Consider the following 15,525-nt stretch of genomic DNA (forward strand, 5'->3'; position numbering starts at 1 on the left):
ACTCCTGGTTATGGACGGGTACGATACGATGATGATGATACACACAGAGGCGTATGTTTTAAAAGTTTATGTATATATATGTATCAGGCATTTCATGTCAGTAGCCCTCAGAGGTACTCAGATGCTACATGTTGTATCTCCTGTATCTCTCTTTATATTATTGTTCTTATTTATACTTTTTTGCCTTGCATACTCGGTACTTTATTCTTACTGACGTTCGTTTTGCCCGGGGACGCTGTGTTTCATGCCCGCAGGTCCCGATAGATAGGTTGACAATCCTCTTAGTAAGCTATCAGCTCAGCGGAAGGTGTTGATGCATTCCACTTGCTCCGGAGTTGCCTATTTGGTCAGTATGATTTGGACATGTATTGATTGGTATGGTGGGGCCCTATCCTGGCATTTATGATGTTTATGTACTCTTAGAGGCTTGTAGAGATATGTCATGTATATTGATGATTGTATGGCCTTGTCGGCCTATGCTTTGAGTGTACAAATGTTCATTTCAGTCTTATAGGCCCGTATGTCATATGTATAAGTTTGTGTACCATGTTGGGTCACCCTATGTCGAGTATTCTCTAATGTTTTGTTTTGGTTATCTTATGACGACCTTTCTGGCATTTACCCATGATAGTATGATAAAATGATACATTACGTTAGTACTCGGTTGAGTTACGCACCGGGTGCCCGTCGCGACTCTTTGGTTTGGGTCGTGACAACTATTTAGAAATAAATTTCATACTAGACAAAATAGTCATTTTTATTATTTTTTAATATTTAGGAATGTGAATAATTATTTAATTATTTTCTTAATATTTAAGAATTTAAAATGAACTATATTTTATATATTGAATCCTTTCTTATTTGAACTATATCATATAATAAATTTGCAAAAGCAAAATAATAACAAAGGGAAATCACAGCTTTCGTGAAGTGGTTTTTAACCAATTGATTGTTTAAAAAACTTATGTAATTTAGGTGAGACTTTTGAGTACTTTTAATTCCTTTTAGGTTTAAGGGTTTTTAATTTCTTGGTTCGTAACACGGGAAACAAATAGTACTATATGAAACTTTCAGCACTTTGAACTCCTTTTAAGTTTAGGAATCTGTTTTAAAAAAATTAACCGATTAATTCCTTGTTATTTAGGATTTTGTTAATCTTTCACCACTCTCTCTAACGTCTGCGACCTTTGTTTGGATCTCCGGCGAACTCCTCGGCGGAGATATCCCCTTATCCTGCGAATTCGAATTCGTAAGTTTCTTCTTCTCTGTTATGTCTACATCCTCTTTTCGATTTTTAATTTTTTAAAATTGAATCTTATTAATTCCACTTTGTAAATTAGGGTTTCAGTGATTTTAATCTGTGTTTCAGTGTTACTGATCGTTTTTGTTGAACTGTCAGATTCTATCCCGACAAGTTAAAAACTACTCATGAATAACGCTACTAAATGAGTTTTATTTTTCCCGAAGTACGAGTATAAATATTGCTCTCTGCTTTTTTTTTGTTGGAAAGTTACAGAAGATGAGATATTTATAATAATATTGGTATTTTTAGCTGCTGAATAAAGAATTCTATGAGTTCGCAAAGATAGAACAGGATAAGCCAACAGATTGGTTTTTTAAATAAAGATAATTGTTGATTCCCGTTATCTGAGCTGAGCTATGCGATGGAACTAATGTTTAATAAAAAATTGAATGTAAGCATTTCTAATCAATCGATAGAAAGAGCACTAAAAGTAGTGTCTTTTGTGCGAAGCCTCTTCATTACTATTCTGGATGTGTTGTTTCTCGGTCAGTTGGCTGAGCTGACTATCTATTTGTTCACATTTTCTAATTGCTCTCTTTGGTTACAACAGATTGTAAATACAATGGGGAAGAAAAAAACAGATGAGGCTGGTGTAAGTGGGAAGGCTAAGGGAAGCAGCAAAGATGGCTCCAAAGAAGGGAAAAAGGATAAGCTTTCTGTCTCTGCCATGCTTGCCAGCATGGACCAGAAACCTGAGAAGCCCAGCAAAGGATCTTCAGGCACTGGTGCTAGTAAGGCTAAGCCTAAAGCAGCTCCAAAAGCGTCAGCTTACACTGATGGTATTGATCTTCCTCCTTCCGATGACGAGGAAGATGAGCATCTCCCTGAAGAAGAGGAAGAACTGAGAAGGCATAGAAGGAATGAAACAAGTCCACTTGATACCTCCATAAGTCATAAAGAGCTGAAGAAACGCGAAAAGAAGGATGTGCTTGCTTTTCAGGCAGCTGAGGTGGCAAAAAAAGTGGCTCTTAAGGATGATCATGATGCTTTTACTGTTGTTATCGGTAGCAGGGCGTCTGTTCTTGAAGGTCAAGATGATGCTGATGCAAATGTCAAGGATATAACTATAGAGAATTTCTCTGTAGCAGCTCGTGGCAAAGAACTTTTAAAGAACACATCAGTAAAGATATCTCATGGGAAGAGATATGGTTTAGTTGGTCCCAATGGGATGGGCAAGTCCACTCTACTAAAGCTCCTTGCTTGGAGGAAGATTCCTGTACCCAAAAACATTGATGTACTTTTGGTTGAACAAGAGATAGTTGGCGATGATAGGACAGCCCTTGAAGCTGTTGTTTCAGCTAACGAGGAACTCATCAAGCTCCGAGAAGAGGCTGCATCTTTACAGAATGCTGCTGCATCTGTTGGTGAGAATGAAGATGATGCTGATGGGAATGATGATGTTGGAGAAAAACTATCTGAACTGTACGAAAGGTTGCAGCTGATGGGATCAGATGCTGCTGAGGCACAAGCATCGAAAATTCTTGCTGGACTTGGTTTCACCAAGGAAATGCAGGGTCGTGCTACCCGGTCTTTTAGTGGTGGTTGGAGGATGAGAATTTCTCTAGCACGGGCTCTTTTTGTTCAGCCTACTCTATTGCTGTTGGATGAACCTACTAATCATCTTGACCTTCGGGCTGTACTATGGTTAGAGGAGTACCTGTGCAGATGGAAGAAAACTCTGGTGGTTGTTTCACATGATCGAGACTTTCTGAACACTGTTTGCAACGAGATTATTCATCTCCATGACTTGAAACTGCACTTCTATCGGGGTAACTTTGATGGTTTTGAAAGTGGATATGAACAACGTCGCAAAGAGATGAACAAGAAGTTTGAGATTTATGATAAGCAGTTAAAAGCTGCCAAAAGATCTGGAAATCGAGCACAACAGGAGAAGGTAAAAGACCGAGCCAAATTTGTAGCTGCCAAAGAATCAAAGAAGAAGGGCAAGGATAGGGTTGATGAAGATGAAACTCCACCTGAAGCACCTCAGAAGTGGAGGGACTACACCGTGGAGTTCCACTTCCCTGAGCCTACTGAACTGACGCCTCCGCTTCTTCAGCTAATTGAGGTCAGCTTCAGCTACCCTATTCGACCAGACTTTAGGCTCGCTGATGTTGATGTTGGAATTGATATGGGGACTCGAGTTGCTATTGTTGGGCCCAATGGAGCAGGAAAATCGACCTTGCTTAACCTCTTGGCAGGTGATTTAGTTCCTACAGAAGGTGAAGTCCGCAGGAGTCAAAAGTTGAGGATTGGAAGGTACTCGCAACATTTTGTTGATCTTCTCACAATGGATGAAACACCAGTCCAGTACCTGCTCCGTCTTCACCCAGATCAGGAGGGACCTAGTAAGCAAGAAGCTGTTCGTGCAAAGCTAGGAAAATTCGGACTTCCCAGCCATAACCATCTTACCCCCATTCTAAAGTTGTCTGGGGGACAAAAGGCTAGAGTTGTATTTACATCCATTTCCATGTCGAAGCCTCACATCTTGCTATTGGATGAGCCGACAAACCATTTGGATATGCAGAGTATTGATGCTTTGGCAGATGCACTTGATGAATTCACAGGTGGAGTTGTTTTAGTTAGTCACGACTCAAGGCTCATATCAAGGGTTTGTGACGATGAAGAAAGAAGTGAAATTTGGGTAGTTGAGAATGGAACTGTGGAAAAGTTCCCTGGTTCATTTGATGAGTACAAGGAAGAACTTGTAAGGGAAATCAGGGAAGAGGTTGATGATTGATGTTGCGACCAACTTACTCTATTGTAGTGTCTTGAGTTTTTTGTTCTTCATTTTTTGGAACCTTTTCTTTTCGACTTCATGTTGAGGGAGTGTAATCTTCTGATCCGGATATATAAAAACATAGTGACTTAAGTTATATGTACTGTCAAATTTCTTGTTATGGTTTGCCTCAGGCAATAATGCAGGGGCATTGATATTTTGCTTCTCATCAATCTGTTCTCGCGCTTATTTTAAAGCCTGTCAAATTTTGCCTCAATTTGCAACTTCCAACTCTCATTAACATCTAAAATTGTTTTGTTTCTGGTGATCCGAGGAGAGATTCTATGATCTCACTTCCTAGTTCTGTATGAATGGTATAAAGTGTTGTTTGATCAGGTACTTAAAGTTATCATTTGAGTTTTCTAATCTATCTGGTATGTGTGATCTGGTAGGCTGCCAGTTGTACAGTGAATGCGAGGTATTTGCTTGTCATATATATCACCCTAACATAGTTTGAGGAAGAATTACTGCTCGTTTTTTTAAATAATTATTCTATACAAGCATGCCATGTTTTTTGCACAAAGATTGCTGCAACGTCAGAAATCCACCATGTGTGTCATGTTGTATAATTTCTTGTAATTGTTTCCAGAACTACTCATGTTTCAGCAGCAGTTTAGTAAATAGACTGTTTTTCCACACTGCAGAGCTACGAAATGATCAGAAGATTAAGACAGAAAAAATAGACCAAAATATTCAAGTTCTGCATTCAGCTAGGCTTGCATCTACAACACCTTCTGTCAAAGACTCAGGTATATGAGATGACATTGCTGGATCAGTAAATCTTTTCAGCACCCGTTATGTGTTTTTGACATGGTTATTGGTTTTTGTCGCTTTAGTCATGCTTGTTAGAACTCGAATGTGATGAAAACTATAGTTCACATTATGCTCAGATACATCCTCATTCAGCAAATGAGGCAAATTTACCCCCACTCTCTCGACAGGCAGGAAGTGTGAGGGACAGTTGTATTTGCAATAGTAAAACCTTTCCTTATGAAAGCTGGTTCTCAGAGAATATTATTAAGGCTTAATATCGGCTTGGTTATGAAGAGCTAGATATCCAGCATTTGGGGAATATATTTGTAGCCTAAAGTTTAGTTACATTATGTATATTATCTCTTATGTTGGAACCTTGAACTTTTACGTTCTTATACTGCCTCTCTTTTAATCAGACCCATCTTATGCAAATTTCCATGATGAAGAATGGGGAATTCCAGTACATGATGACAAGTAAGTTGCCAGATTGTTTTTCAGTGTTTGTTGTGGAGCTTTGGCCGAACTCACTTGGCCTTCCATTTAGCAAAAGACATATATTCAGGTACTCGTGTTGATAATTTCCTTGCTTTGACAGTGTAGTTTTACTTATTCTCCAAAAGACATGTAGTTCTTCTCTCTTCTGCTCTAGACTAATCTACTCTTCAGTATAACGAATCTTCTCTTTAACAAAAATATTTCTTGGTGCAGAGAAGTATTTGCAGATTTTGATCCTATAGCAGTGGCAAAATTGAATGAAGAGAAGACTTTAGCACCTCGAAATACAGCATGCTCACTGTTTTCATAGCTTTAACTGCGAGCAGTCATTGAAAATGCTTGTCAAGTGTCGAAGATATATCCTTTGCTCTTTATTCAGTTAACTTCTGTAAATACCTACCTGGACTATATTTGCATGTGCAATGGCTATTAAAACTGTTATAGAATCAAAGACATCTAGCTGTTAAAGTATTTCATTAGTTATTGCAACTAAATTTGTGCAGGTTTTGCTTGTGTCGGATTTGGGTCATTTGACAAGTATATCTGGAGCTTATGAACCACAAGCCTATAGTTGGCAGATTCCGGTATCCTCAAGTTCAGTAAAAACCTAGTTCGGAGAGGTTTCCAGGGCGTGGGACCCACTATTGTCTGTTCCTTCATGAACAAATGACCATCTTATTAGCTGCTTCAGATTTCATGACTGTGTGGCAGTTGCTGAAGGAAAACAGAAGGATCTAAATGAAGATAATAATACTGAGGCAGCAAAAACCAATGAAGCCATTGAAGCAGAGATGTGTAGATCGACCGATGACCTGAGTTTCTCATTGGTGGGATCGAGTCATTGTGCATTTTAATGAGACAATTCAGAGCTTACTTGTAACATCTGGTTATCATCTAAGCTCACACAGATTTAGTAGCAGAACTGGTTATACAAAGATGAGGTCGATTCCTGTGCATCATAGATTCTTATAGCCCGTTTGGCCAAGCTGCAAAAATCAGCTTATTTTGAGAAGTGCTTTTCTCAAAAGTACTTTTGGTGAGAAGCAGTTTGTGTTTGGCTAATTAGTTTGAAAAGCACTTCTGAGCAGCAATTAGTGTTTGGCCAAGCTTTAAAAAACTGTTTCTAAGTGTATTTTTCTCAAAAGTGCTTCTCAAAAAAGTGCTTTTGGAGAGAAACTGCTTTTTTCTGCTTCTCCAAAACTGCTTCTGTTTCTCCTCAAAAGCACTTTTTTTCCTCCCAGAAGCTTGGCCAAACACCTCAAATTGAGGCCAAAAGTGCTTTTGGCAAAAAAAAAAGCACTTTTGGCCAAAAATAAGCTTGGCCAAACAGGCTACAAATCCGGTTATGACACACTAGATGAAAATTGAGTTAAGTGGTGGCAACTTTTGTTGTGTACAGTCTGTAGTGTTATTATAAGAATGGTCGTCAATTATCACCTTCACCACAATCTTTCAAAGTTCCTTCGATACTTCACTTGTTATTGTTCATGTCTGTCACTCAGTGATTCATGTTCTTCTGATGTGACACCTAAAACTGGTATATTCTTGATTCTCTCATTTAGAAGATCCAGATTTTGATTTTAAAATTTGCATTTGATTTTGATGTTTTCGTGTGGAGCTGAGGGTCTACCGAAAATAACTTTTTTAATTTACACAAGGTAGGAGTAAAGTTTGAGTACACTCTACCCTCCCAGATCTCAACTGTGGGAACACACTGGGTACATTGTCCGTAGACAGATAATTGAAGAGTAGAGAAGTACTCAAATCTTTCTATAACTTGAAACCACATTAGAATTTAAGGTCCAAGAACTGACACATTGGAGCTCAATCTGAAAGGATTATTGTTAAATTTGACAAGATTAAGTGAACTAGTGTGATCATTTGGAAGCTTCCTTTTAGGTAGATGCATTTTTCATGCATTTACATTGCATGATCACACTTTATGTGATATCATATATGACATTATTAAAGTCATTTCCCTTCTATAAAGAGCAAGAGTTTTGTTCATTTGTAAACACCTCTCACTTGCCTTCTTATCTCCTAAGGCATTTGAGTCTTTTTTCTCTCTTGTAGTATTTCACTTGTATTTTTGAAGTGAAATAAAGTTTGAGTTGATTGTGTCCGAGGACTAAGCAGAAAATCAAATGTAGCCGAATCTCATAAACTCCTGGTGTTCTTTTTTATTGTCTCATTTACTATTTATTAGCTATCTTTAGATATAGTAGTTGTGATTTAATCACTCTTTATATATTCGGCTTTCGCAACAATTGGTATCAGAGCCAAGGTTCTATTTGAGTATGCTCTGTGGTTGCAACATAGTTTGAACTTCCACATCAGTAAAGAAATTACTTTAGTATTCTGTAGTATCAATAAATAAATAGTATCTGTAGCAAATATGGGAGAAAAGAAAAATGAAGAGTCCACATCGGGTGTCAATAATATGTCATTGGCATCTTCGTTTATGACAAGAATTATGTCTAATGCGAAATTTATAGTTGAAATTTTTGACAGGTCAGGACATTTCGGGATGTGACAAGCTGAGGTTCTTGATGTCCCTTTTCAACAAGGGCTAGATATTGCCATAGAAGAAAAGAAATTAGACAATATAGGAGAGGAAGATTGGAAGATTATCAACCGTGTTGCTTGTGGTACTTGCAAGAGAATAAAAGTATCCATACACAAGAAACTTCTGCAAGTAAATCGTAGAATGCATTGTAGGATAAATTCTTGAAGAAAAAGAGTCAAAATAAACTTTATATTAAAAAAGATTGTTACGCTTCACTTATGTTCCTAGTACTACAATGAATGATCATATCACCAGCTTTAATAAGTTGGCAACAGATTTGCAGAACATGGACGTGAATTTTAATGATGGAGATATGGACTTACTGTTATTAAGTTCACTTCCCGATGAGTACGAACACCTCGAAACTACTCTACTTCATGGGACTGATGAAGTATCTCTCAAAGAAGTTTGTTCTGCCTTGTACAACTATGAACAAAGAAAGATAGAAAAACAAAAGAGTGGAGAAGGAGAAGCACTGGTCGTGAGAGGTCGTTTTCAAAATCATATGATAACGAAGATAGGAAGATCCAAGTAAAGATCCAGACTAAGCAAAGATGAATGCTCCTTTTTGTCGAGAAAGGGGGCACTGGAAGAAAGACTGCCCAAAATTGAAAAACAAGGCCAAACCTAACAATGGGAAGGCTGCCATGGATTCAAATGTAGTTGATTGTGACGACTCTGATTTATCATTAGTTACAATAGAGCCATTCAAATCATCTGACATATGGCTGATGGACTCAGCTTGCAGTTATCATATGTGTCCCAACTGGGACTGGTTCATTGATTTTCAAGAAAGAGAATGTGGAGTTATTTACACCGCAAATAACAATCATCTTACCTCATCTGGTATTGGTTCAATCCAATTAAGAAACCATGATGGATTGATCAGATTATTAATAGATGTTCGATACGTACCGGATTTAAAGAAAAAAATCTCATTTCTGTGGGAGCCCTCAAGTCAAAGGGGTTCAGAGTCATTGTAGAAAATGGGGTCATGAGAATATGCTCTGGTATACTGGTGATAATGAAGACCAATCGGAAGAACAATAACATGTACCATTATCACATTAGTACAGTTATTGAGATAGTGACAGTGACATCCAGTAATGACAAGGAGGCAAAAGCGCCCAAGCTAGGGCACATGCGCTTGTGACATGCTGGAGGAAAATCCTTGAAAATTTTATCAGATCAAGGATTGTTAAAAGGAGTAAAGACTTACAATTTGGAGTTTTGTGAGCAAACAGACAAAGGTTAAATTTGGAACATCTATCCATAATACTAAAAGTATTTTGGATTATGTTCACTCTGATATTTGGGGTGCTTCCAAAACACCTTCACTAGGTGGGAAACACTATTTTGTAACATTTATTGATGACTTATCCCGGAGAGTGTGAGTGTATGCAATGAGAACCAATGATGAGGTGTTGGGAATTTTTCTCAAATAGAAGGCGATGATAGAGTCTCAAACAGGCAGAAAGATAAAGTGTCTTTGCACAGACAACAGTGGAGAATATAAATATAATATTTTCAATAAGATTTGTGAAGATGATGGCATTATGAGATATTTAACTATCAGAAATACGCCACAACAGAATGAAATGGTCTGACGTATGAACCAGACTTTGCTGAAGAAGGTTCTGTGTATGTTGTCCAATACTGGCTTGGGCAGAGAATTTTTGGCCGAGGCAATAACATATGCATTCCACCTCATTAATCGTTTACCATCTGCCGTTATTGGTGGCAAGACACCACTTGAAAAATGGTATGGAAAACCTGTTGAAGATTATAGTTTTTGGCATGTATTTGGCTCAATTGCATACTATCATGTGAAAGAGTCAAAATTGGATCCAAGAGCAAAGAAAGCTATATTTATGGGGATTATTTCTGAAGTCAAGGGATATTGCTTATGGCATCCAGAGAAGGAAAAAATTATATTCAACAGAGATGTTACCTTTGATGAATCTGCCATAACAGATTAGGTGACAATTGAAGATGTCAAACAAATTGATGGTGCTTCAAAGGAGGTAGAATTCGAGGAAAAATTAAATTTTCCAACACAGGGAGAAAACGAGGAAACAACAGAAGATTTTCCTCTAGAAGAAGAGCCAGTGGAAAGGGACATTCCAACTCAGGAACCTCAACAACAACTTGAATCAATAGCAACCAGCAAGCCAAAAAAAACAATATAGAAACCTGCTCGTCTCATAGAGATGGTGGCTTATGCAGCCTCAATTGTAGCTGGTGGTGTTCCTACCTCTTATAGAGACGCAATCCAAAGTTCAGAAGAAAATAAGTAGAGGATTTCCATGAATGAAGAAATGCAGTCCCTTCATCATAATCGTACATGGAAATTGGCCAATCTCCCGAATGGCAAGAAAGCAATTTGGTGCAAATGGGTATTTGCAAAGAAAGAAGGTTTCCTAACCAAGAAGATATTTGCTACAAAGCAAGATTGGTGGCCAAAGGATATGCTCAAAAGGAGGAAATTGATTCTAATGTGGTGTTTTTTCCCGTCATGAAACACTCTTCCATTAGAGTTTTGTTGGCTTTGGTAGCACAGTTGAATTTGGAACTAGTTTAGTTAGATGTAAAAACTGCATTTTTACATTGAGACTTAGAAGAGAAAATTTATATGACTCAGCCAGAAGGATTCAAAGTTGTTGGAAAGGAAAATATGGTGTGCAAACTTACAAAATCATTGTACGGATTGAAACAATCTTCTAGATTTGACAAGTTTATGTTGCGACAGAAGTACACAAGAAGCAAATACGATCATTGTGTGTATCTGCCCAGCTTGAGGACGGGTCCTTCATATATCTTTTCTTATACATTGATGATATGTTGCTAGCTACCAAAAGTCAAGAGAAAATTGAGAAGATGATGATTCAACTAAGAGAGATAGACATTCAAAGAAACTTTTTCTATCTCAGAAAGAATAGAGAGTAATTGATAGATTTGGCATGAATGAGAATATGAAGTCGGTTAGCACTCTGCTTGCTCCTCACTTTAAGCTTAGTGCTGCTACATCGCCGAAGAATTAAGTTGAACGAGAGTATATGTCAAGAGTACCATATGCGAATGTCGTTGGTAGCTTGATGTATGAAATGGTTTGCACAAGAACTGATATTTCACATACTATCAAAGTTGTAAGCAGGTATATGCATGATCTAAGAAAGGAGCAATGACAAGCTGTGAAATGGATTCTACGGTATATTCGTAATACTATAGATGTTGAATTGATTTTTGAGCAGGAAGATAGTCAGTATCTAGTTGGATATTGTGATTCGGATTATGCGGGTGATTTGGACAAGCATAGATCAACTACTACTTATGTTTTTACTTTTGCAAATGCACTAGATAGTTGGAAGTCTACTTTGCAGTCAACGGTTATTTTGTCTACTACTAAGGCAGCGTACATAGTAATTACGGAGGCTATAAGGCAATTTGGCTTCAAAGATTGCTTAGAGAGCTTGGTATTGGTCAAGAAAGCATCACACTATTTTGTGATAATCAAAGTGCTATCCAATTAGCAAAAAACCAAGTTTATCATGCAAGGACGAAGCACATTGATGTTCGATATCACTTTGTACGAGATATTATAGAAGAGGGTGGAGTCATAGTTCAAAAAATTCGGACTACAGACAATCCTGCCGATATGCTAACAAAAATAGTGACTACGATCAAGTTTCAACATTGTTTGAACTTGATCAACATTGTTGAACTTTGAAAATTGAAGTTGAAGACACAATCAAAATTTATCAGTGAGAGAAAATTGAAACAATGGAATCTTGCCAAGGTGGAGATTTGTTAAATTTGACAAGATTAATATGAACTAATGTGAACATTTGGAAGCCTCTTTTAGGAGAACATTGGTAGATGCATTTTTCATGCATTTACATTGCATGATCATACTTTATGTGATGTCATGCATGATATTATTAAAGCCATTTCCTTTTTATTTTATTTGTAAACACCTCTCACTTGCCTTCTTATCTCCTAAGGCATTTGAGTGATCTTCTTTTTCTCTTATAGTATTTCACTTGTATTTTTGGAGTGAGATAAAGTTTGAGTTGATTGTGTCCGAAGACTAGGCAAAAAATTAAATTTTGCCGAACCTCGTAAACTCCTAGTTTTCTTTTTTATTGTCTCATTTACTATTTATTAGCTACCTTTAGATATACAATCAGACATCTCTATAATTGCATCCTTATATAACATCATTTCACTATAAAAGCTAAATTTTTCCGAAATCAAATTTCATGTTCTGTTATAATATATGTTTCTATAACAACAATTCGCTATAACATCCAAAAATATCTGGAACAAACAAGATTGTTATAGAAAAATTTGACTGTAATAATTGTGATTTGATCCCTCTCTATATATTGTCTTCCGCAATAATTATTAGGTTTTTAGGGTTGCATAGTTGATGTTTCAGGAGTATTTCTCACTAAAAAAACAGTGTCTCTTGGCACTTTTCAACAGAAGAACAAAAAAGGTCAACCTAACGAATTTCAAAATTTGCTTATTTGTTTTGGAATGTAGAAAATACATTACGTTAACTAATATTGAATGCATTTCTTTCATTCAATTAGTTAATGACTACGGATATAGAAATAGTGCTAAATCTAGAACTTTTAAGTTCTAAAGTTGACTTTTGAATAATCACTTACGTGTATGCTGAGGGAGAATTGCGATTAGCAATTTGTTAGCTACTCTGCAATTTTATTGATCTATTTATTTTTAGTAAAAATTGGAAAAGTGTGGTCCTCTCTTTTAGGAATTTAGTTCTATAAGCGTCCGACATTTAACAAAAACACTAGTCATAATGTGTTCAAGTTATTTGATTTCCTGTCGATTGGGCTGAACCATCAGTTTTTGTCAAAATGTTCACACCTATTTAATTCAATCATCTTACTTCCATCGAGATCGAGGGGCGAACCTATGTAGAAGCGAGGAGTAGTATGCCATCCGATCATTTTGGGAGAATTTCATGTAAAAAAATATATAAATTAAAGAGTGCCCAAAGTCACAATGTGGCTATAGGTGCTGTCACAAGAGTGATTTATGTTTTCGAATTTCGCCCGAGGTTCATCACTGTGCGGCAGTCAAGCCTAGCCTTGACTTTCAACCTTCCAACACTTAAATTATTTTTAAGGACGTTTTTGGACTTAGAATGATTTAGGCAGCAAAGTAAAATAAAGTAAAGGCACACACAAATTTACAGAAAACTCTTCTCAACTCGTATTAATATGTGAATACACGATCACAAAGAAGCCAACCCTATGGCCAAGAACAAAGAACTCCCTAGTTCCCTGCCCCAAAACGAATTTCCCACCCTTAGAAATTCCACTTAGACGTTTTTGGTTAACATTTATGCACATATTTATAGTGCAGGCTACCCACTTACACTTGGCAGCTTATAAGACAATCAGTTGACAAGCCCCAACTGATGGGCAAACATGATAGACATGCTACAAAAACGTGCCTCCACTTTAGCCCCACGACTAGTCATGCTTTGGATGTGGTTGTAACTGCCAACTACCCTGTCATGTGCCCATCACACTTTTTATAACCGCTGCATGTGCACTGCATGTGTTTATTTTGCCCAGCTGTTGCGCGCCCAAGACTGGCATTGCGCCCAACCTTGCCCTTTGATACTGCTCTGCCCCAATGTCATGGCCATAACTTGCCGTCCATTGACTTAGCCGCACACGCCCATTGCCACAACTGCCACCTTATATCAAGTCGCCCTCAGCTTGATCAAATCTGTCCATGTCAATGTCATTGCTTGTCTTGCCTTGCTTTGCCATGTTTTGGCCCCTTCTTTGACATGGCTTTGCCTTGCCATTGTATACCAACTCGCACATCCATGTGAAATGTGCCTTGTCTCTGTCAAGGTGCATTTGTCAACCCACCGTAGTGCACCATGATAAGTTGCCCGTCATGATGTTGCCCCATTTTTTCAGGTTATGTGCCAAAGGTCATCATGAAAATTATTGTCACAACCCACATCCGCCGAGGAACTTTGTTAAGGGGCTAACAGGCGCCATGGTCAAAGTGCTCCCTGCCGGGCCCAAGATCCGGATTGACCCTCATTTCACTTGTAATAATGCAAAGCCATTTTCGTGTTTCCTCTTTCCAAATAGTTTTCTTTTCTTACCTTTTTCTTAATTTTTTTTATCTTCACTACAAAAAACAGCATTTAATGATGGATTTTAGCGACAAATTTAGTTCCCTTGCTAATTAGCGACGGTTTGGCTACGGAATAGTAATTTCGTTGCAAAAAAAGCCAAAAAATAGTTAGTATATAATATAGCAACGAATTAGCCACGAAATCCAAAATTTGTCACTAATTTTTGGCGCCCTCAATTTAGATACGGATTTAGCAACAAAAACTGAGCACCTAATCATACGGATTTACCCTAAGGCACAAATTGGTAAAACATCAGTCTTTCTTCTAACATAGTAGAAACGCGCTGGGAGCAAAATTAGGCGGCTGGGAGCAAAATCAGTAGAAGACACACCTCGAGGGCAAGAACAAGAGCAAAAATCAGTAGCCAACGTGAATCTAAGGTTTGTAGATGGCTTTAATTTGTTTCTTCTTCTGTTTCTTATGCTTTGTATGTTACCTGTGAGAAGATACTCATGTCTAATAGAGTATCTGAGTAAATTTATGACGTCCCAGCTCAATTTGATATGGGAGTAGACCAAATCTGCCTTACCTATATATTTAGGGTTTTGTATGTTACGAATTTAGACAGTGTATTATCCATCCGCTCCTCTATTTTTCAATAAATGCGGATTCTATTTTTTGTTTATCTTTTCAGTTCTTTCTATAGGATCCTTCATGTGCTTAATCCGTTCTTGTTTTGCCACATCAATTTTATTGTCTAATGAAGCTGTTAATGTATGAGAAAAATAACAAGGTGATTTAGCTAGTCCCTTTGTGTCCTTACGTTCAAGAATGTATTTTTTGCTACATCTTTTCAGACACATTATTCCCATTTCGAGTAATCAAATAGATTATCTGTCTGTCGTGGTTTAATATGTTGCATACCTTGGGAATGTTGTTATTGTTGCTGCCATTCTGCTGCTACTTATTGGTGTGAAGGTGAATAATAGGGCATTAGCAGGTTAGATCAGTTGAGCTTTGAGAGAGGGGTTAGGATAGATTTGGACAGTAAGGGACAGGATTCTGATTCTGTTCAGCAGAAGGCAAAAAAAGAATCAGTCATCTGCTTTTCTACATGGTGCGAAACTTCAGATTTATAGTATCAACCATAAAGGACACAATTTAGAGTGAGATGTAGTTTCTTTTATTAGTAATAATTTTCGGGAAAGTTGTTTTTTGTTAGTTACTAGCATGTGCAGTTTAATTAATCTTCTGCTGTGTAGGAGCTGCTTGTTGACACCCAATTTCTTTTCTTATTATCTTACTCGTAGAAAAAAGAAGTTTGATTATCCTGTTTTGTTTCTATATTAAATAGGAATATGGATAATTTAGAGCGTGCTTGGATGTACGAGAGGTTGGATGGCCGAGGGGGGTATTAATTCTAATTTTGTAACTGGCGTGGATAGCTTTCTCCTGTTTGCACGTTCTCAGCAAAATCGCATGAGTGGTGAGAA

The 15,525-nt window shown here is 37.5% G+C and overlaps 1 protein-coding gene across 1 annotated transcript; it reads left to right on the top strand.

Annotated features, from left to right (window-relative positions):
• The first annotated feature begins 964 nt into the window (after positions 1-964).
• LOC107822600 (ABC transporter F family member 4-like) lies at positions 965-4,288 on the top strand. Its single transcript, XM_016649147.2, has 2 exons — positions 965-1,249; positions 1,854-4,288. The coding sequence occupies exon 2, from the start codon at positions 1,866-1,868 to the stop codon at positions 4,041-4,043; it is 2,178 nt and encodes a 725-aa protein (XP_016504633.1). The 5' UTR covers positions 965-1,249; positions 1,854-1,865; the 3' UTR covers positions 4,044-4,288.
• Positions 4,289-15,525: the final 11,237 nt, after the last annotated feature.

This window comes from Nicotiana tabacum, chromosome 16, assembly GCF_000715075.1.
Source record: "Nicotiana tabacum cultivar K326 chromosome 16, ASM71507v2, whole genome shotgun sequence".
Classification (NCBI taxonomy): Eukaryota; Viridiplantae; Streptophyta; class Magnoliopsida; order Solanales; family Solanaceae; genus Nicotiana; species Nicotiana tabacum.